Source organism: Hyaena hyaena, unplaced genomic scaffold (assembly GCF_003009895.1).
Source record: "Hyaena hyaena isolate Hyena2069 unplaced genomic scaffold, ASM300989v1 scaffold_428, whole genome shotgun sequence".
NCBI lineage: Eukaryota > Metazoa > Chordata > Mammalia > Carnivora > Hyaenidae > Hyaena > Hyaena hyaena.
Genome location: NW_024081062.1, coordinates 937,099 through 958,474, shown reverse-complemented (window position 1 = coordinate 958,474; position 21,376 = coordinate 937,099). Strand labels below are relative to the sequence as shown.

Below are 21,376 nucleotides of genomic sequence, written 5' to 3'. Positions count from 1 at the left end.
TTTTACAAATTGAAGGCATGTGGCAACCACGTGTTGGGGAAGTCTATCAGCATCATTTTCCCATCAGCATTTGCTCACCTCATGTCTTTGTGTCACATTTTGGTGATCATGTATTTCAAACTTTTCCTATTACTACATTTGTTATGATGATCTGTGATCGGTGACTATGACTTGTTGAAAGCTGACATGATGGTTAGCATTTTTCAGCAATGAAATATTTTAATTTTTTTTTAAAAACAATTTTTTATACTTTATTTATTTTTGAGACAGAGAGAGACCAAGTACAAGTGGGGGAGGGGCAGAGAGAGAGAGGGAGACACAGAATCTGAAGCAGGCTCCAGGCTCTGAGTTGTCAGCACAGAACGTGACACGGGGCTCAAACCCATGAACTGTGAGATCATGACCTGAGCCAAAGTCGGACACTTAACCGACTGAGCCACCCAGGTGCCCCTGAAATATTTTAATTTTTAAAAAAATATTTTTGAGAGAGAGAGAGAGAGAGAGAGAGACAGAGTGTGAGTGGGGGAGGGCAGAGAGAGAGGGAGACACAGAATCCGAAGCAGGCTCCAGGTTCCGAGCTGTCAGCACAGAGCCTGACGCAGGGCTCGAACTCACAGACTGCGAGATCATGACCTGAGCCAAAGTTAGACACTTAACTGACTGAGCCACCCCAGCACTCCAGTAATGAAATATTTAAAGTATGAACATTCATTTTTATTTATTTACCTTATTTTTATTATTTATTTCCATTTTTAGATATGATGTTATCAAATCACACACCTGATAGGTTACAGTATAAACGTAAGTTGTACATGGATTGGGAAACCGAAACCAAATCCAAACCAAAAAAACCCCCCCATGACTCACTTTACTGAGATACTCACTTGTACCGCAGAGGTCTGGAACTGAATTTGTAGTATCTCTGAGATGTGCTTGTACTATGCAGTCATTTAAATGGTTTATATATCAGGGTGCCTGTGTGACTCAGTTGATTAAGCGTCTGACTCTTGATTTCAGCTCAGGTCACAATCTCACGGTTCACGGGTTCGAGCCTGGTATTGCGCTCTGCTTTGTGTCAGCGCAGAGCCTGCTTGGAATTCTCTTTCCCTCTCTCTGCCCCTATTCCACCCATGCTCTCTCTCAAAACAAATAAGCTTAAAAAAAAAAAAAAAAAAAAGGCTTATATCTCAAGGTGCCTGGATGGCTCAGTTGGTTAAGCGTCCGACTCTTGATTTTGGCTCAGGTCATGAGCTCACTGTTTGTGAGTTTGAGCCCCATATAGGGCTCAGCGTTGATAATGCAGAGCTTGCTTGCGCTTCTGTCTCTCCCTCTCTGCTCCTCCCACCACCACCCCCTGCTTCTGTGCATGTGCATACTCTCAAAATGAATAAAACAAGCTAAAAGTAAATAAATGGTTTATATTTCTACTGACATTGAGAGCTATGTGGGACATAGTGTGAAATAAACAACATTACAAAATGGTGTGCCTGGAATAATCATATTTTGGTTTCAAAAAAAAAAGTCTAAATACCCCTAATAAAATATATAAACATACACGCTGGAGGGATAGATATCAAAATGTAACACTCAATTAGTCTCTGAACAATGGGATCATGTGTGAAGTTTTGTTTCTTTTCAAACAAAGTTTGAAATTCTCTGTATTTTTTGAAAAATTTTCAACATGCAAAAACACTAAAACTATTGGGGGAAAAAAGGGAGGAGAGGTTATAAGAAACCAAACCAAACCAAACCAAGCTGACCTGGGCATGGAGGGATTAGAGGCGGCTTTAGATTCTTCAGATCCAAACTTACGGCAGGAAGAAGGCCGGGCTGTGGCCCAGCCACAGCCACAGATGCCCCAGAGGGGGTAGAGGTGGGGATGGGTCGGGGCATCTCGTCACACACTTAAAGCCACTGCCACCAGGGGCGTAGGCCTTAGCCCTGGTCATCTGCTCCCACGCGGGGAGAAAGCCTCCCTCCCAAGAGGGCTGTCTCACCCCTCGGGGCACTCTGGTCCTGCTGCCTGCTTTCATTTGCCCCCATCATCTCACTCCCCAACTCTCTCCTGACTCTACCTTTCCAGTCCCCATCCAGGCTTTGGGGCTTTGCTCAGTGTTTTTGCCGTCTCCATTCTTGGCTGCTTCTAAACTTATGACCCGGGTGGCTGCCACACTGACCTTTTTCAAACCTGGGCCTGATCATTCCAGCACGCTGCTTAAAAACCTCAAACCCACGAACTGTGTAGATCATGACTTGAGCCGAAATCAAGAGTCAAAATGCTTCACTGAGCCACCCAGGCAGCCCTTGGGTGGCCTCTCAAAGCTCCAGGGACAACAGCCAAACCCTCTGGCAGGACACTGATGGCCTGGAAACTAAGCCCAGCCTCCACCTTCATTTCTTGTGCCTCTGTCCCCTTCCCTGGGGGCCTCCCCCTCTGCCCAGCACAGCACCTGGCACCACCTTCCAGCAGACACCCTCTGCCATTTGCCCCTTTCTTAGGTTCAGCCCATGTCCACAGATCTTCTGGAAAACCCCTGGCCCAAAGAAGGCATTCCACCCAGAGCCAAGATTGCCGTTTTACCTGAGAATCCAAGTCTTCCCCTTTTAAGCAGAGATTGGCATCAAGAACATTGAGTCCCACCAGCAGACCGACAATCACCGTCCCTTCCTCTTCCATCATCAGGGCCTCAGGCTCATAGAATTCACTGAAAGAGATCGACACAGCCGGGGGATTGCTCAGGAAGGGATGCTCACCACCCCATTTCCTGCCCTGCCCTGCCTTTTAACCTCTCCACTGCCAGCCAGCCAGCCAGCTTCACCAGAAGCCAGAAACTCCCTAGTGTCCATTTCCTTCTGCCTTTCCTCCTACTCTCCCTCCCCGGCCCCGCACACCTGCTTCAGGTGCTGCCATTTCTTCTCTGGCCTCTCTCCTCTTCCTGTGGTTGAGAACAGGCTCCACCCACCTCCAGTCTAAGGCTGACTCTTCCATCTAGACCCTGGACCCTGGTCCTTCTCACCTCGCCTTGGCTCCTGTGTTCCTGACCATCACCACTCTGCCCTTCCCGTCCCGCAGGCTCCTTCTTTCGCACTGTGGGAAACTATTTCTACACTCATGTCAGCTGGAAACAGGATTCCACAGCCCCCCAATCCAAGAAGAAAACTCTTCCCTCTTCCCTGTGTCCCACAGAGCCACACTGGTTGCTTTTATTTTCTCACCTCCCGAGTCACCTCAGTCATTTGTAGTGGGGTCTCAGCCCTTGCCTACTACTGCTCCTGGTCACCAGTGATGTGCCAGTTTACCAGCTGTGTGTGCATGGGCGCAGGAGAACTTATCGTCTTAAGAATCAGTGCGCCAGGCCATAGGGATGAAAGGTACACCATGGGGAATACAGTCAATGGTGCTGCCCCTCCCCTGTTCTCTCTCTTTCTCAAAATAAACAAACATTAAAATTTTCTAAAAAAAATGAACCAGTCATAAATTTCACAGACAGCCAGTTAGTCATTATTGATGCTGAGAGATATAAAATTTTACAAACTGGATATAGAATCCTAAGATAGGTAATATAGGTATGTTCTCTTGAAAAAAGCAGGATTTTGTACTTTAAAGTTGCCCACTGCACCTAGTTTTAAAGTAATTTTTTCCCCTGTTATCAACAAGTCTAATAAATTGCATTTTGTTGAAGTTTAACCACGTAGGCTGTCAATTACCTAATCACAGGGATTTTTGAAGAATGAACTCCGAAATGACTTTTCAAAATGAAAAGCATGACTCTTCATTCATAAGGACTTTCAGATATCTGCGCTTAAAAATGGAAATACTCTTGGGGTACATGGGTGGCTCAGTCAATTAAGCATCCGACTTTGGCTCAGGTAATGATTTCACAGTTTGTGGGTTCAAACCCTGCATTGGGCTCTGTGCTAACAGCTCAGAGCCTGGAACCTGCTTCAGATTCCGTATCTCTCTCTCTTTCTACCTCTTCCCCTCTCATGCACTGTCTCTCTGTCTCTCAAAAACAAATATTGAAAATGAAAAAAAAATTGAAACAATCTTAGAATTAAGCTGCAGGATATTTACAATTAATAATAATTCAAATAAAAGCTGTGTACATTGTAGATTCTAAACGATCTGCAGACCTATATTCTAATTATTTACAGAGCAAAAGACAAGCAAATATAGGAGGTAAAAAAATACCTTAAGAGATGTTTATTATCTATAAGCACTTTCAGATAATCTGCCAGTTTCTTTTGCATGAGTGCAAGATAAAGCCAGGCTCTGCCTCTTCCCACAGCTGTCCTAGAATTCAGAGCATCAAACTGTTAAGGCGTTAACACCAAAACCCCCCCGAGCCCCACTTTAGCTAAAGAGATACACATACTACACATGTACATGCACGCAGAGAACAGTGTAAGAATAGTGGCTTTGGGGGTTGGGTGGAGCATGCCATCTGGGAAGGCCCAGAAAACAGCTCTCTTGTAAACCTTTGGGTACAGTTTGAATTCTGTATCATGGACATGTACTTTTTGCTTCTTTTTTTGGTGCAAAAAGGTGGTTTTATTAAAGCATGGGGACAGGAGCCATGGGCAGGAAGAGCTGCCTGTTTTGACAAGATAAAAAGATAAAAACACTCTTAAGCCTCAAATTTCTGATTTCTGGAACAAATACAGTTAGATAAACCTTTGCATATATTCATAAAATTTCACAGGGGGCCAGGAAATACCAGACGAAGTTTGTATGCCAGACATAGTTTTTGAAAGATTAATCTATAGAACATGGTGTTTGTTAAGGTGTTAAAGTCTCACATTTCTAAGGTACTAGCTCAAAGGTGTAATTTCAGGGGTGCCTGGGTGGGTCAGTTGGTTAGGTGTTTGTGTCTGGATTTTGGCTCAGGTCATGATTCATGGCTTGTGGGTTTGAGCCCCTCATTGGGCTCTGCGCTGCCAGTGCAAAGCTTGCTTGGGATTCTCTCTCACCCTCTCTCTGCCCTCCACCATCTGCATTCTCTGTCTCTCAAAAATAAATAAACATAAAAAAGGTGCAATTTTATTTTTAGTTGTGGCAAAACACACAGAACATAAAATTTACCTTTTTACACATACACTTCAGTAGTCCTTAGTACATTCCCAGCATTGTGCAACCAATCTCAAAGATGCAGTTTTGAAAAGGCCTGCTTTAAACATCAGAACAGGGGCGCCTGGGTGACTCAGTCGGTTAAGTATCAGACCATGGCTCAGCTCATGATCTCGAGGTTCCTGAGTTCGAGCCCCGCACTGGGTTCTGTGCTGACAGCTTGAAGCCTGGAGCCTGCTTCGGATTCTGTGTCTCCCTCTCTCTCTGCCCCTCCCCCACCCGCACTCAGTCTCTTCTCTCAAAAAAAAAAAGAAATTTCTTTTAAACATCAAAACAAAAAGCCTTCCCAACTGTAGACCTAACACTGCTGAAGAAAAGATTCTGTTCTCAGAAGAGTAACTGCATTTGTGACCTCCAAGAAAGTAGTAGAGCCATTGCTGAAATCAGCCTCAAAGGGAGCTGTCGAGGCCAAAAGCCTGGCTGGGCACCCTGTGTGCTTTCAGGAGCCAGGCCTGTAAGGGTTAATCCAACTCCATCAATATGAAAGGATTTGAAGCCCTCACTCCCCCAAATGATAATAAACCAGAGAAAAAAGGAGGGGCACCTGCACAGCTCAGTCAATTAAGCATCTGACTCTTGAGTTCCAGTCACGATCTCACGGTTTGTGCCTTGTGCTTTCGGGCTCCGCACTGGGCTCTGCACTGAGCCTGCTTGGGATTCTCCCTTTGCCCTTCCCCCACTCAGGCTCGCTCTCTCAAAATAAATAAATAAAACAAAAACAAAAGTAAAAAGGAGAGGAAATGAGGTAGAAGAAAAAAAGGCACTGAATGCAGGTATGATGTGAAAAATGGACACCGACATGTGTGGCGCGGCAGGAAATAAACCAGCACAGCGCTTGGGGCCGGCGACTTGATGATCGCAGGTTATCAAAATTGTGCATCTAGTAATGTGTCCTAAGGATGCACTTAAAAACCTATGCTTGGGGATGGTCCGTTGCACTCTTTGGATAATGGAAAACTGAAGACAAGTACAAAATCCAAAGGGGCGTTAAACAAATGAGCTTTACAACAGATTGCTATGTGGCGGTCTCAAAAATGATGCTGTGGATGAATATTGTATCCGGAAAGAGGCTCAGAATCTAGGACTAAATGGAAAAAAGGCTACAGAAATGTGTACAGTTTAGGGGCGCCTGGGTGGCTTAGTCGGTTAAGCGTCCGACTTTCTCTTAGGTCATGATCTCACAGTTCGTGGGTTCGAGCCCCGCGTCGGGCTCTGTGCTGACTGCCAGCTCAGAGCCTGGAGCCTGTTTCAGAGTCTGTCACTCCCTCTCTCTCTGACCCTCCCCTGCTCATGCTGTCTCTCTCCTAGAAATAAATAAAACATTAAAAAAAAAAAAAAGAAAAGAAATGTGTACAGTTTAGTACTCATTTTTTTCCTTTGTTCCTCTTCCACAAACATTAGTACAATGTTCTGGGTTCAGGTTCACTTCTAAAACGGTTTTTACACACACGAAAACAAAATTATCTGCTTTTCACCAAAAAAAGATTGGCATGTGACACCTGCTGTCCTGCAACTTGCCTAGCGTGTCAAATGCCTTTTGACGTTTTGAAATTCTTTCTACACACAAGGAATGTCTGTGGATTTTTTTTGATGGCTTTACGTTGTTTTACTAGTAGATTGCATCATTATTTATTCAGCTAGCTGCTAGGTAGGCCATTTCTCATCACATATAATGCTTCAGTAGATAATTCTGTCCTGGTGTCATTTCTGGCAGATCTATAGGACGATGCACGGAGAACAGGGGCTGCTGGGTCAAAGTGCAGATGCAGTGTTAATTTTGGTGGATAGTGGCAAACTCTCCTCTGTCAGAATGAGGGCAATACGATGCCATCGGGGGTAGGGGCAGTGAGGAGAATAAATATAGAATCTTATTGGGGCACCCAGGTGGCTCAGCTGCTTAAGCGTCTGACTCTTGATCTTACCTCAGGTCTTGAACTCAGGGTTTGGAGTTCAAGCCCTATGTTGGGCTCCATGCTGGGCCTGGTGCCTATTTAAAAAGAAAATCTTATCTATTTGACGATGCACTGAAAGGATCTGTAAGAACACTGACCAGAATATTAACTTTTTTTTTTTTTTCTCAGTGGGTGATAGAAGCGTCTTTTTTGCTTGCTTTTTATTTCCTAAAAATCAGGTCATAAGGAAAAAAGTTATTTTTAATATTCAAAAATGAGAAAGAGAAGTCTGTGCTTAAGTGCCAATATGCAAAATCAGTATTCATTGTGTAAACATACACAATGTGTGTGATGAAAAACCATAATCTGAAAACAATGAAAAATTCTGAGGACGCCTGGGTGTTCGGTTCAGTGGTTAAGCCTCCGACTTTGGCTCAGTTCATGATCTTATGATTTGTGGGTTTGAGCCCTACATCCAGCTTTGTGCTGGCAGTATGGAGCCTGCTTGGGGCTCTCTCTTCTCCCTCTCTCTCTCTGTCTCTCTCCCATTTACTTTTTCTCAGAGGAATAAAACTTTTAAAAAAAAAAAAAGAAAGAAAAATTCTGGGTGACAAGTCATAACGCAAAAGATATTTTCATTCATTCATTCATTCATTCATTCATGGGGGGGAGGGGCAGAGAGAGAAGGAGAGAATCTTAAGCAGGCTCCATACCCAGTGTGGAGCCTGATGCGGGGCTCCATCTCATGTGAGATCATGACCTGAGCTGAAATCAACACTCTGACACTTAACCCACTGAGCCATCCAGGCGCCCTGCCCTGATATTTTCATTTTAATTAGACAGGGGAACTATACTCTAGAGAGATTACTCTCAGGATGCAAATTCATCCTGCAAGTTTCAAACCACCTTAAACAATCCCCTTCAACTCCCAAAAAACACTAGTCACAACTTCCAAAATAATACCAAAAATTTTTAACTTTCAATTCTATTTAATGAAATAGTTAAAAAAAAAAAAAAGCCCTTTCCCACGCAGCCCATGAGGCTACTCCTGGAGGCATCGAGAAAAGGGAACTATTGTATATTTCCTCTTTGGCAGACAGGGTAGGATTTTGGTACCTAAGCCTGTTTAGCAGCCAGAGTTAATAAGGGAACAGAGGTAGTGGGTTTAGCTGACAGTGAGCTCTTTGTTCGCATAAGGCTTCAAAAATGCCTCCCATGCATAACTGGAAACGGGTCTGAGCGTAGTAGGAGTTCTACTCCGATCTGAACACGAGGGGACTCAGTCTAGCTGCTTCACTCCTGAGGGGGTGAGCTGGTCGGAAAGGGTGGGCAAACAGGACCACCTAAGTATGAAGCAAAGCAGAAGACAGAAGGGAAGTTCCAGAGAGGTCACCAAATACGCATTTGAAGGTTGTCATGTGCAAAAGGCTTTCACCTTCTGTGATACAAGCCCAGAGGGCTGAACTGGGGACAGGGACAGAGGCTTAAATTTCATCTTGACACGATGGCACAGGGCTGTAGCAATGTGTAGCAATGGAGGTCAATGGGCTTTAGAAGGTTCCAGAGTCCTGCAGACCTGTGCTCTCTTCCTGGCTCCGCTACTCACTTGCCAAGGGACCTTGGGCAGGACAGTTAGCTACTCAGTCTCAGTTTCTGTACTTATCATTGGGAATTCCAACAGCTCTCCCAGAGGCTTGATGCGCGGGATTAAACAAGATCCTGAAATATCCTTAGCACAACGTCCGGCACACGGGGGCCCTAAGCAAACTCTGGCTATCATCATTATCTCAAAATGGAACAGGCTGGGTCCAGAGGAGAAGCATCGGAGGCTGGAGAGCCGTGTCCCCCTGCGGGAGACTGCAGGGTGCCCTTTTCTATCAGCCCAGGGGTCTCTAGGTCCCCTTCTAAATCCAAGTTTCATGATGACGCCTCGTTTGTATTCTGTCCAGTTTTTTATTTTGAGCCTATGCACGGGGAATCCCGAGGCAAACCCACACATGGGAAATGATTTGTCAGTCTCACCTTTTCACAAACGTCCCACATCCCAGAATCTAAAATCTGGCCCCAACTATACTATTCAGAAAGGTGCCCAGTTGTATGTGAAGCACGGATTCCCAGGAGTGGGACAAGGACTCCTTTCACTCCTGTAACCGCTCCTCAGGTGACAACACCTTTCCTTTCTTTTTAAAAAATTTTTAATGTCTTATTTATTTTTGAGAGGGAGATAGAGACAGCGTGAGCAGGAGAGGGTCAGAGAAAGAGGGAGACACAGAATCCGAAGCAGGCTCCAGGTTCTGAGCTAGCTGTCAGCACAAAGCCCAATGCAGGGCTCAAACCTGCAAACCGTGAGATCATGACCTGAGCCGAAGTCGGATGCTTAACCGACTGAGCCACCCAGGCGTCCTCACCTTTTCTTTTTTAAAGTAATCTCTGCACTCACCATGGGGCTTGAACTCATGACCCTGAGATCAAGAGTTGCATGCTCTACTGACTGAGCCAGCCAGGTGCCCCACAACATCTTTTCAAACTATGTGACTTTGTGGGACATGCAGGAATCGCTGTACCCATTTTAAAGATAAGGAAACTGAGGCTCAGAGAGGGGCAAATCTGGCTGAAAATCTTGAGGATAATAAGCAGCAGGGCTGGAACTAAAGTCTAAGTAGAGTGTGGCTCATGCTACGATGTGTTCTAAATTAGAAAAAGTTTTATCAGAAAGTAACTGAGAAATAGGTAAATACAGAGTTTTGGTTTTGTTTTTTTAACATTAAATCAGTGTAACTGCTTCTCACTCACTTTAATTCTGGCAGATTTCTGACACTGGTGGCTATATCTGATGCTTCTGGACAAAGTTTCTCTACCAGCTCCAAAGGACCAAAGAAAGATTTATTTTGGCCAATAAAACTCTTCTTGACTAAAAAGGAAAACAAAAGTGTTATTGATAAGAACAGGTTGCGAGCTGTCTTCGGGTGCCCAGTCTCTCTCCCAAAAGCCAAACACACAATTGCACAGCTCTAACCACTTCATCCTGATTGTCTCGGGGACTCCGAGATGCCAGGTAAATACTCCCTTCTTCTGGTGACAAGGTTTCTCTGATATCCCTACTATGTTCTTCTTCCTCCAAGTATTTACTGCCCATGAAATAAAACAAGTATCTCATATATATATTGCTTGTTGAAAGCCTTCCCCTTTCTCCCTCCTACCGGACGTCAAAAATCAATAATGGATTTCAGATTATCACCACTTGCCCCTCATCTGACCTGCTGCCAATCATCTTCTGATGGGTCTCCTTGCTCCCAATATGGTCGCCTCCCCACCCTTACAATCTGTTCAAACACTTGTAAGTTCTTTTAAAAATGTAAGTCGGTCATGTTTTTCCCTTGCTTAAAATGCTCCAGAGACACTTGTGATAAAATCCGACTCTGCACATGACCTACAAAGGCCTACACCATCCTGCCCTCCCCCGCCTCCCCAATCTATTACTCTGACCTCATCTCCCCACACTCTCCCTCTGAGCCCACTGTCATCTTCCTCAAACCAAGCTTGGTGTCACTCAGGACTTCTGCACCTGTTTCCCCCCAGCCCCTCAGAAATGCTCTTGCCCCAAATCTCTGCACGGCTAAGTCTCTTTTGGGTCTCAGCTCACACTTCCCCAGCAAGACCTTCCCCACTCTGGTGGAAACCCATGTAGCTTCCCTGAATTTGCAGCACTTTGTAACTGTCTGTTTCTGCCTTTACTGTCCCCTAGAACTGCTGTCAGAGGTGGTAGTGGCCACATGTGCTACTGAGAACTTGAAATGTAGCCAGTGCAATCCAGAGGTAAAAAACACAGTGGGTTTTTAAGTCTTAGTATAAAAGAGAATGTAAAAATCTCAATAAGGCTTTTAAATACTGATTATGTCAAAATCATAATATTTTTGCATAAACTGGGGACAATAAATCATGTTCTTAAAAGTAATTTCACCTATTTTCACTTTTTTTTTTTTTTTTAAACGTGGCTATCAGAGCCCTAAAAACTGCACATGTAGCTTGCCTGGTATTTCTACTAGACAGTGCTTCTCTAAATGTCGCCTCTGGAGGGCAGGGACCCTGCCGGTTTTGTACACTGCTGTTATCCCAAGAGCCCAGAACATTGTTTGCACTGATGAATACCTGCTGAGCTAACAGCTGGCCCGAATTCCCACGCCCCCGAACGCTCCCTCAGGCTCACCTTTCAGCCCGTGTTTGAGGCAGTGCTCCATCACTACAAAGAATTGCTGCAAGGGGGCATGGTCCGCATCCAGGCTGCGGCCCAGGCTCAGGGCAGACTGGAGCAAGACTCTGACGCTGAGTTTCATCATGTGCATCAAGTTGGCACGCTCCTCCATCATCTGGCACTTGGAAGCTGCTGGGGACAAACAGGGACAGCTTCGTTAGTAGAGTGAATGTGTTCCGGGGTGAGGAGGTTGGACGCAGGATCGTCCAGGCGGAGGGCCAGGCGATCTGTTCCGAGCGCGGACTTGCGGCTGGACGGATAACTAGGTTTGGTAGTCACACGGCCTTTGATCCCTGGAGGTCACAGCCGCACCTGGGCAGCCTAACCCGCGGGTCAGTCTTCGGAGACCGCTCCCAGGCGGCTCCGCGCGTTGCTAAGGCGACCGTTCTACTGAGACTTGCCGAGATTGGCCTTTCCCACACCCAGCATTACCTTTTCGACCAATGGAAGGGGGCAAATTCCAGGAAGTCCCGCCCCAAGGTAGGAGGTGAGCTGGGACAGTATTCCGCCCCTGAACGATCCGATTGGACGAGCCCAGCTCGAGGCCACGCCCACGAAGCTCCCGGGCGCCATTTTGCATCCTCTGCCCGAGTGGTCCCCATCCTCAGTCTGTTTAGAAGGCAGTTGACCCTGCTTTTTTGTCCCACGGTGTCAGCCCTAGTGTCTTCGGGAAAGCCTCTGCCCCTGAGTTCCAGGCTCAAGTTCTTGTTGTTGCCTATCAACTGTTGCCCACAGTTAACGGACAATTACGAGTTTTACACTTGTATGTAAAACCGTTAGAATCAAAAGGACTCTGCTACGTTTCCATTTCAGCTCCATTAATGTCGCTTTGAGAATAAAAAAACGTATGTCGGCTGTCAGTATCGGGTATCTATGGCAAATGTTTACCAAGTGTCCCCCTCATACCCAGGAAACTATCATCCTGGAAATTAAAAATGTAGACTCCACGCTATTAACCGAGTCCTAGCAGGAAAAATAGCCCTGGACACACCCCTCCTCACCCACACTTTTGGCCTTAAATATTTGCCGAGTGGATGGACGGGGATCGTACTGTTTTAATTTGGAGCTGCTGATTATTAATGAGGTTAAGTAGACTTTCGTGTTTGTCGTCTCCTAGTATTCTGTGAATTACCTGCTACATCGTTTTTCTTGTTGAACTGTCTTACTGATCTGTATAAATTAATACTATTAGTCCTTTATAGCTGTTTTATTTCACGGTCATTAATTAATATGAACATAAAGATGGTTAAAAGCGCATTATGTATAGCTAAATCAAAAATAACTATATTATGAATTATGACTGTGAATGACTTTCAGAGAATCTTATGTATCACGTTTATAAATTCAAAAACTTTAATGAACTGGATGATTGGCAAAGGAAATAAAAATGGTAACACCTCATTAAGAGAAGGGAGAAACCCTGAGTGGAGCAAAAAACAGAAGCAATTTGTAAAGATTTACTGCTGATACCACGCCCAGGTCTAAACCACAACGGTCTTCTAATCGCAGTGCGTATCCAGGATTCCCGTAGGGCTAGGCAAACCCAGAAGCTTGAAGGAAATCCGTTCCCAGCTCAAGTGTCCCAGTTCCACAAGACAACCTGATTTGAAAGAGGGCTTCAAATACCTCCATTTTGACCTCAGTCTGTACTTTCTAATGGATGAAGTTCTTTCCTGCGTATCTGTTAACGTCTGGCAAAAGGCTGCCTTCAGAAACCACCCCCTCAGGCAGTGAGGACTGCCCTGGGCCTGCAAGACCCCCAAGTGACTGACCCCAAGACCAGGATAGACTTGACCTTTACTGTCCATCTGTCTGTACTCACCGACCTTTGTCCCACATTTTCCTTATACAAATCTCTATTTTCAGCACTTTGTAAATCCCTTTTCAGACGCTAGTCCACTGTTTTCCCGGTGTTGGCCTCCTGGAAATAAATTCCTTTCTGTTTCACCACCCCCTTGTCTCTCTGCTTTTGCATTTTGTCAGTGGTGAGTGGCCGAAACTGGTGTGTTTTGAACACCCGGAGCCAGTGCTCTTGCACCCTTGTGCCCAGTTACAGATTCACTCCCTATCCCAAATCTTCCTCTTGATGCACTGACCTAGGGTCCAGACAGTCCCACACACCAAGTGGAGGTGAAGCTTCCTTTGATGATTCCTCAAATCATCCAATGCATGAAGAGCTTCCAATCTCTCATTGCTTTATTGTACTTAGTTAAGGAAACCTAGTCTTGGGGGAGGGGGAAGGTCTCTAGCTCTCTAATGGGTAACCCAAATTCAGAAAGTTATAAATTTTCCCCCTACAAACACATGTAATTATTCTCAACCAGTCTCAATACTCCCCCCATAGGATGGACCACTGACTCGATGGACATGTTCCATAAATCAGAGAGGCCAAAACTGTAGCTCCATGTTTTCAATGCAACTAGATTTGAGGTACACATAAGCTAAGTCTTTTTGTCAAAAAAATGTTGTATTGGCAAAGGTGTAATGAAATAAGCAGCATTTAGGTGTCCCCAACTCTTTTGTTGAGTGTTCTGGTCTAAACAAGGTAACTAAATGGAAGAATTACAGGTATAATTTTCATTTGATAAGTCTTAGTAAAGCCTTTAAAATTTATTTTTATTTATATATTTTTTAACTTTATTTTGAGACAGAGACTGCACAAGTGGGGGAGGAGCAGAGACAGCGGGAAGATCAAGCGGATGTCCATCTCGAACTCACTATACCATGAGATCATGATCTGACCCGAACTCGAGAGTCGGCTGCTTAACCAACTGAGCCACCTAGGCACCCCAAGCCTTAAAAAAAAAAAAAAAAGTTTATTTATTTTTGAGAGAGAGACTGAGATGGAGATAGAGAGAGAGGGAGACAGAGGTCTACGAAGCAGGGTCTGCACTAACAGTTAGAGCCTGATGCGGGGTCAAACTCACAAACCATGAGATCATGACCTGAGCTGAAGTGGGATGCTTAACTGACTAAGCCACCCAGGTACCCCTTGGTAAAGCCGTAAAGCTCTTTTTGGGGACTTTATTTTATTTTATTTTTTTTGGTAATTGATGTCTCCTTTATTCTATATCATTCTATTAGAGTTTTATTATTCTTGCACAGGAACTGTGAAATGCTTAAGATACGGGTTACTACTAAATAAAAAAAGGGATCTCAGTACAGAAATACATTTAATAAACTAAAGAAAAAGCCAAAGATCTGGGGAGATCCAAGAGAGCAAAACAAGCCTTAACCAAAAACGTCTGTAAATACCCAAGGAACTAGTCTTTTAACCTGTGTTCTGTTGGCTTCCAGTGACCATATTTAGTAATAAGCACATCAGCCAAAAAAAGGCCAATAAATAGTTTAATGGTTTAAAAGATAAGCAAATGTAGGCTTATTTTGTACTGTGCAAAGTGCTACTTTCAATAGATCCATTAAAATAAATATGTGAGAAATATTAATAAAAGCAATGGTTGCTCAATCCAAATTAACATTAGACATACAGTTTATAGCATTTTATTGCTGTTAGTGTTTTCAATCTGTATGAACAAATTCAAATATTTGGTTACTTTCTTAAACTTTATAGAAAACTTACTACAGTCTCAAATGCTTTTCATCATAAGCATCTTAAGAAATATAAGTCATTGTTCAAATGTTAACTAGGTGCTATGGTCCTAAAACAGGCCACCTCCAAAAAGTCTAAGAATTATAGATTATCATAGTAAGGAACTTTCTGAGGTTGAGAACCTTCTTTATTAAAAAAAATTTTTTTTAACATTTACTTATTATTATTGAGAAACAGAGAGAGACAGAGCACAAGTGGGGGAGCCTCAGAGAGAAGGGAAGACAGAATCTGAAGCAGGGTCCAGGCTTTGAGCTGTCAGCAAAGAGCCTGACATGGGGCTCGAACTCACAAATCGTGAGATCATGACCTGAGCCGAAGTCGGACGCTTAACCAACTGAGCTGCCCAGTGCCCTGAGAACCTTCTTTAATATGGCCGAGTTGCATTCTTTGCAAGTCAGGTGATTTTTATTTGCTCTGAACAAAAAGTAACAAAAAAATAATTTTTGACAATAGATCAGTGTGATTTGGGGCACATGATTTGGAAGGAATTAAAACACTTGACAACAACATTACTATGACAAAACTGTTCATTTCTATTTCTTATTTATATAAGCCAGGCTTCTCAGGGATCACATCTATAAAAGATCAAAACATGGGAATAAAACTGATGCTGAGTCCTATCACATTTTATCAGTAAATTATATAGTTTCATCTATAGATACATGCTAATGCAAAAAACCAAACCAGCTTATTAAGAGAATAATAAGAAATTATATCCCTTTGTCAACTAAGTGTTTCTAATTATTTTAATGGTAATTCATTACAGAAGAAAAGTATTTTATATTCTTAGAGCTTTAGTCACAAGAAATGTTTATTGAATTTTAATTCACTTACATTTTTTTCTGAGATGTATGACAGAATGAACAATAACTTTTTAAAACATGAAAGTGGATGGGGTGCCTCGGTGGCTCGGTTAAGTACCAACGCTTGATTTTGGCTTGGGTCATGATCTCACCTGAGATTGAGCCTGCACTGGACTCTGCACTGATAGCACAAAGTCTGCTTGGGATTCTCTCTCTCCCCGTCTCTTTCTCTGCCCCTTCCCTGTTCATGCTCTCTCTCTCTCTCTAGATAAATAAATAAACATAAAAAACCCCATATAGATAAGGTGCCTGGGTAGCTCAGTCAGTTAAGCGTCTGACTTCCAGCTCAGGTCATGATCTTATGGCTTGTAATTTTGAGCCCCACTTTGAGCTCTGTGCTGATAGCTAAGAGCCTGGAGCCTGCCTCAGATCCTGTGTCTCCCTCTCTCTCTGCCCCTCCCCTGCTCCTGATCTGTTCTCTCCCCCCCACACCCCCCCCCACTTGCTCTTAAAACTGAATGTTAAAAAAAAACATGGAAGTGGAGTGGAAATTCAAGTTCAAGGAATATAGGGACAATGGGCAGTTTTCAGGGGTGCCTAGCTGGCTTAGTCACTAGAACACGCGACTCTTTTTATCTTTTTTTAATTTATTTTGAGGGAGACAGAGAGAGTGCAAGCAGGGGAAGGGCTGAGAGAGGAGAAAGGTAGAATCCCAAGCAGGTTCTGCGGTCAGTGCACAGAGCCCAACAAGGGGCTTGAACCCACAAAACCGTGAGATCATGACCTGAGACAAAATCAAGAGTCGACGCTTAACTCACTGAGCCACCCAGGTGCCACAAGAGCATGCAGCTCTTGGTCTCAGGGTAGTGAGTTCTTGCCCTACGTTGGGTGTAGAGATTTCTTAAAAACAAAAATCTTAAAAAAAATTGTAAAGTTTTCAAATAACTTGTTATTTATTTTTAAGATGGGCAGTAGTGCTTATCAAATCATTTAGGTGTTTACATACCACTTAAAGAATGATGTAACATTTTAAAAAGCCAGTACTTACAATAAGCCAGAAAACATATTATAAACTTTCAAATTACGATGAAGAATTTTATATGTTAACTTTAAAAGCTGAAGATTTTGTGGGGGGTGGGGGGTTCATGTGAGCAAAAAAAGTGAAGACTAGTGGTTAGGGGACCTGGGCTGGGCGGCAGGGGGTCCCTTCACCGTTTCTGGGTGCATGGCTGGTGCACAGCTGGGTCCCACAGCTGTCCCATCCCTCCCTCTCCTCGTTACTCACTGTTCCCACTTGTGCTCAAGACAGAGAACTGCACGAAATGTGAAGTGGATCTTTTTTCCTTTTTTTACATGCTTATTTTTGACAGAGAGCGCAAACGGGGAAGGGACAGAGAGTAAGAGAGAGAGGGAGGGAGGGAGGGAGGGAGACAGAGGATCCGAAGCAGGGCAGGGGCTCAAACTCGTGAACCACGAGATCATGACCTGAGCCACCCAGGTGCCCCTGTGAAGTGGATCCTTGAGCCATTGCATCTCTCAGTTTTACAAGCCTTGTGACTCTGGCCAAGCTAGTCACATCTCTCTAAGCTTCATTAATAATAGTTCAGCACATCAGCACAACACACAGAGCATCACAAAGTTCTACACTTCCTGAATTGCCAAATAGCTGGTGTGTTCAGGAGTCCCGGGCTTGGCTCTTGAACAGGGGCCAGGCCTGGAACAGAAATGACTGCGGCTGTGGGTGTAGGAGCTGGAGGGAACCCGTGCGTGACCTCCAGAGGCAGCGGGAGGTCTGGATTTTTATGGAAAGCCTGCAAATTGGCTAAATTTTTTTTTGTTTGTTTTAATGCTTTTATACTGTGCAGCACAGAAGAAAATGCAGCTTCCAGACACAGACAGCTCAAACGCCTGGCAGCTAGTTGTAACCTTTGGTACAGACAGTAAGGACTCAAGGCAGGGAGTGAGTGGGCTGTGTGGGCTTTTTTGCTGTTGGGCTCTGAATTATAGTGAAGTGAGTAGATTCTTTATGAACTTGAATTCTGGGTGTCCCTTTGGTGTCTTGAAAGATCTTATAATGCAGTGTGATGAGGAAGAAAGCTTTTATACTTTCCCAACCATCAGGAATTTTCACTCAGCATCTCAAGGGCTGACCTGAGTTCAGCAATGTGGAGTGGAAAAAGTTACTGCGCTTCGTTGCGGAAGGAGCGGCACAAGTGGTAGAGGCCCATTTTGACACGTGGAAAATAAAATTGCCCGTGGAAGAGAACAGACAAAGGCGTAATATGTCCCATCTGCCCGGTGGCAAATATATATCTAAATAATTATCAGAGTTTTGAGAGAGTGCCCTGTTCAGTGGGTACCCATGTACAAGCCATTGTGCTGGGCACTCTGAGGAACATGCATGCTTTGTCACCCATCCATTAGAAGGCATTACTCGAATGAGCAAGACGGAAGAACCTGGAATGTGTCTGGTGGTTTGTGCAAAAACTGCGTGGGGAGCCGAAAGCATGCACGACCACTCGGTGAAGATACGAGAGGCCTGGGGACAGCTTCTGTGCAGGAAGACATATTCTACACTGAATGATCTTTTGCACAGTGTGATTTCTTTTTTTATCACCTGCACTTATTACTTAAAACAACAAAGATCCGGGGGCACCTGGGTGGCTCAAGTTGGGTGAGCCTGACTTTGGTCATGGTCTCACGGTATGTGGGTTAGAGGCCCGCATCCGGCTCACCGCTGTCAGCGTGGAGCCCACTTTGGATCCTCTGTCCCCCTTTCTCTCTGCCCTTCCCCCACTTGCACTCTCTCAAAAAAAACCATTTATTTATTTTAAATGTTTATTTTTGAGAGAGAGAGAGAAGCATTCCACGATAAGCTACAACATTTGCCTTTAACCTAGATCACCAAACACATTTTTCCCTGGCAGGAATGCTTCTCACATTCAATTTCTGCTCCTTTGCTGTTCCTCTGAAAAAGCTCTGCCCTCACGGCTTGTGGAAGCAGACCAAGGGAAACAAGATGAATGAGCTGGCCCTCGCCTGGCCCTGGCTGAAATGGTGGCCACGGTTTTCCCCCAACCTGCTTTTCTGAAGCCTCTGCAGAGCCTGCTGCCCAGGGTTCATTTCCTTTCCCTACTCTCACTCCTGTCCTCTCTTATGGCTGCAAATTCTATTACATCCGGGGCTGGCCACATAGTTCCCCACACTGAGCCCTCGGTAAGCCATGTTCCCATCTGGTGCCAGATCTCAGTGGCAGGTACTCATTTAACATTTTCCTTAAATTGGCTATTTAAAAAAAATCCAGGTATACCATGGCGTTTTGCTTATAAAGGCATCGAGACATTGAAGTGTCGTGACTAAGAGCAAGGGGCTCGAGAAACAGCCCACCAGTTCAAGCCCTGGTCTGCCACTTCGAAGTTAAGTTGGTCAAGTTACTTCTCTTTTATTCAGTTTCCCTCTTTATTTTTTTTATTAAAAAAAAATTTTTTTTTTAAATTTCTGAGAGAGAGAGGGGCGCCTGGGTGGCTTAGTCGGTTAAGCGTCCGACTTTCGCTTAGGTCATGATCTCACGGTTCGTGGGTTCGAGCCCCGCGTCGGGCTCTGTGCTGACTGCCAGCTCAGAGCCTGGAGCCTGTTTCGGAGTCTGTGACTCCCTCTCTCTCTGACCCTCCCCTGCTCATGCTGTCTCTCTCTCTCTCTCCTAGAAATAAATAAAACATTAAAAAAAATTTAAAAAAAATAATAAAAAAATAAATTTCTGAGAGAGAGAGAGACAGACAGAGAGACAGCGTAAGCAGGGGAGGGTCAGAGAGAGGGAGACACAGAATCTGAAACAGTCTCCAAGTTCTGAGCTGGCTTTCAGCACAGAGCCCGACGCGGGGCTTGAACCTATGAACCGTGAGATCATGACCTGAGCTGAAGCCAGATGTTTAACTGACTGAGCCACCCAGGCGCCCCTCAGTTTCCCTCTTTGTAAAACGGGAACAATTACATGGGGCCGGCTGTATGGGTGGAAGTATGAAGTCAATCTCCCCTTCCCGAGGTCCTAAGGGATTGCAATTTCCTGCAGAGATGAAGTCGGTATCCGGTTTGGGTGGGCAAGAGGCCACGTAGCCCTGGTCTGAGATACAGAGGGCGCAACCCCAGCCCTCCCTGGGCCAGCAGTAGTCATGGAGCAGGGTCGGGGAGGGGTAGGAAGAAGCCCCAGGGCAGCCCCAGTGGGCCAGTGTGGCTAAGAACCTGTCCCAGGGAGGCTATCGGATCACCCATGAGCCCAGCTCCAAGGCCCCTACATGCTTTTTAGTTCCAACATACTTCATTTACAAAACACACAAAGATGGTACGAATTTAAAGTACAGGGTACTCCTGAGTAGCTGGGTGACCACAATGATCAAAGTCTGCATTACTGCACGCCAGAAGTCAGTGCTGCTACCACCTAGGGTTACTACGCAAGTTAAGTGAATGAACGCAAGCACTGATCTAAGACCTGGCATCTATTAAGTACAATATACGTGTTGGCTATTATTGATAGCGCTACTATAAATAGAAAACAAATATTTTTCAAATATGCATTTGTTCCACAAGTATGTATTATTATTCCGTGCTACTTGCTGTTTTAGGTCCTGGCACATTTATCGGTGAACAGTGAACGTTTCATTATTCGCTTGCTACATGATCTCAGATGCTTCCAGAACACCTCATGCCTTGACTTTCGGGACGAACTGCCAATGGCTGGGTATACAACGAGACACCCACAGGTGTTGAGTGCCCAGGTGGCTCAGCTGCTTGAGCATCCAACTTTGGCTCAGGTCATGATCTCAAGCCCCACATCAGGCTGTCAACACAGAGCCTGCTGATGATCCTCTGTCCCCCTTCTCTCTGCCCTTGCCCTGCTCTCTCTCAAAAATAAACATTAAGGGCGCCTGGGTGGCTCAGTCGGTTAAGCGTCCGACTTCGGATCAGGTCATGATCTCTCAGTCTGTGAGTTTGAGCTCTGCATCGGGCTCTGTGCTGACAGCTCAGAGCCTGGGGTCTGCTTCAGATTCTGTGTCTCCCTCACTCTCTGCCCCTCCCCTGATCACATTGTCTCTGTCTTTCAAAAATAAATAAATATTTAAAAAAAAAAACATTAAAAGAACACACACCCACAGTTTTTTTGCGCAAAGGTAGTGAGCTAGTGGGAACTAGACTGTTGAGTTCAACAGGCTCCCTCATTACCTTCTAGTCCTACTTTGGGACCTACTTTAAATCTTCCACAGCACATTTACCCACAGACAGGCTGGAATCAAGAAACTTCAAAGGCACATTGTTAGGATGCTTAGCAGTTCTGGCCTCGGTCAACTCTGCCCCACAGCACTTTCTAGGAAGATGGAACCGAACTTTTAATTTAACATTTAACCATCACACGTGCATAGTGGTTACTTTATCGGTTAGCACAGCTCTAAATATTTGGCTTTATAGGGCTTCCCAAGTCACACCCTTAATGATATTAATGATATAATCATTTAGTATTTCCATTCATCTAACATGCTCAAACTCTATTCCAGATAACAAGGGCTGAATAGGACTATAACACATCACTGGGCGAATCAAAAAATCCCTACTGCACAGTCTGGGAAATGTGGTGACCTTGTTTCCATCACAAAGCGAGTTGGCGACAGGGCTCGCCCGAACTACCGCCTCCTGACTTCC

The 21,376-nt window shown here is 44.7% G+C and overlaps 1 protein-coding gene across 2 annotated transcripts in view; it reads right to left on the bottom strand.

Moving 5' to 3' along the window:
• RUFY1 (RUN and FYVE domain containing 1) overlaps positions 1-21,376 on the bottom strand; it is a 58,204-nt gene that overhangs the window by 36,088 nt on the left and 740 nt on the right. Inside the window, exons 2-5 of one of the 2 annotated variants that reach the window (XM_039252849.1) lie at positions 11,228-11,404; positions 9,814-9,931; positions 4,193-4,294; positions 2,582-2,705 (exon numbers count right to left, since the gene is read on the bottom strand). In XM_039252849.1, the coding sequence (XP_039108780.1) occupies positions 2,582-2,705; positions 4,193-4,294; positions 9,814-9,931; positions 11,228-11,404 (521 nt within the window). The remainder of the gene's footprint in view (positions 1-2,581; positions 2,706-4,192; positions 4,295-9,813; positions 9,932-11,227; positions 11,405-21,376) is intronic. The other variant, XM_039252850.1, reaches the window with a different exon arrangement.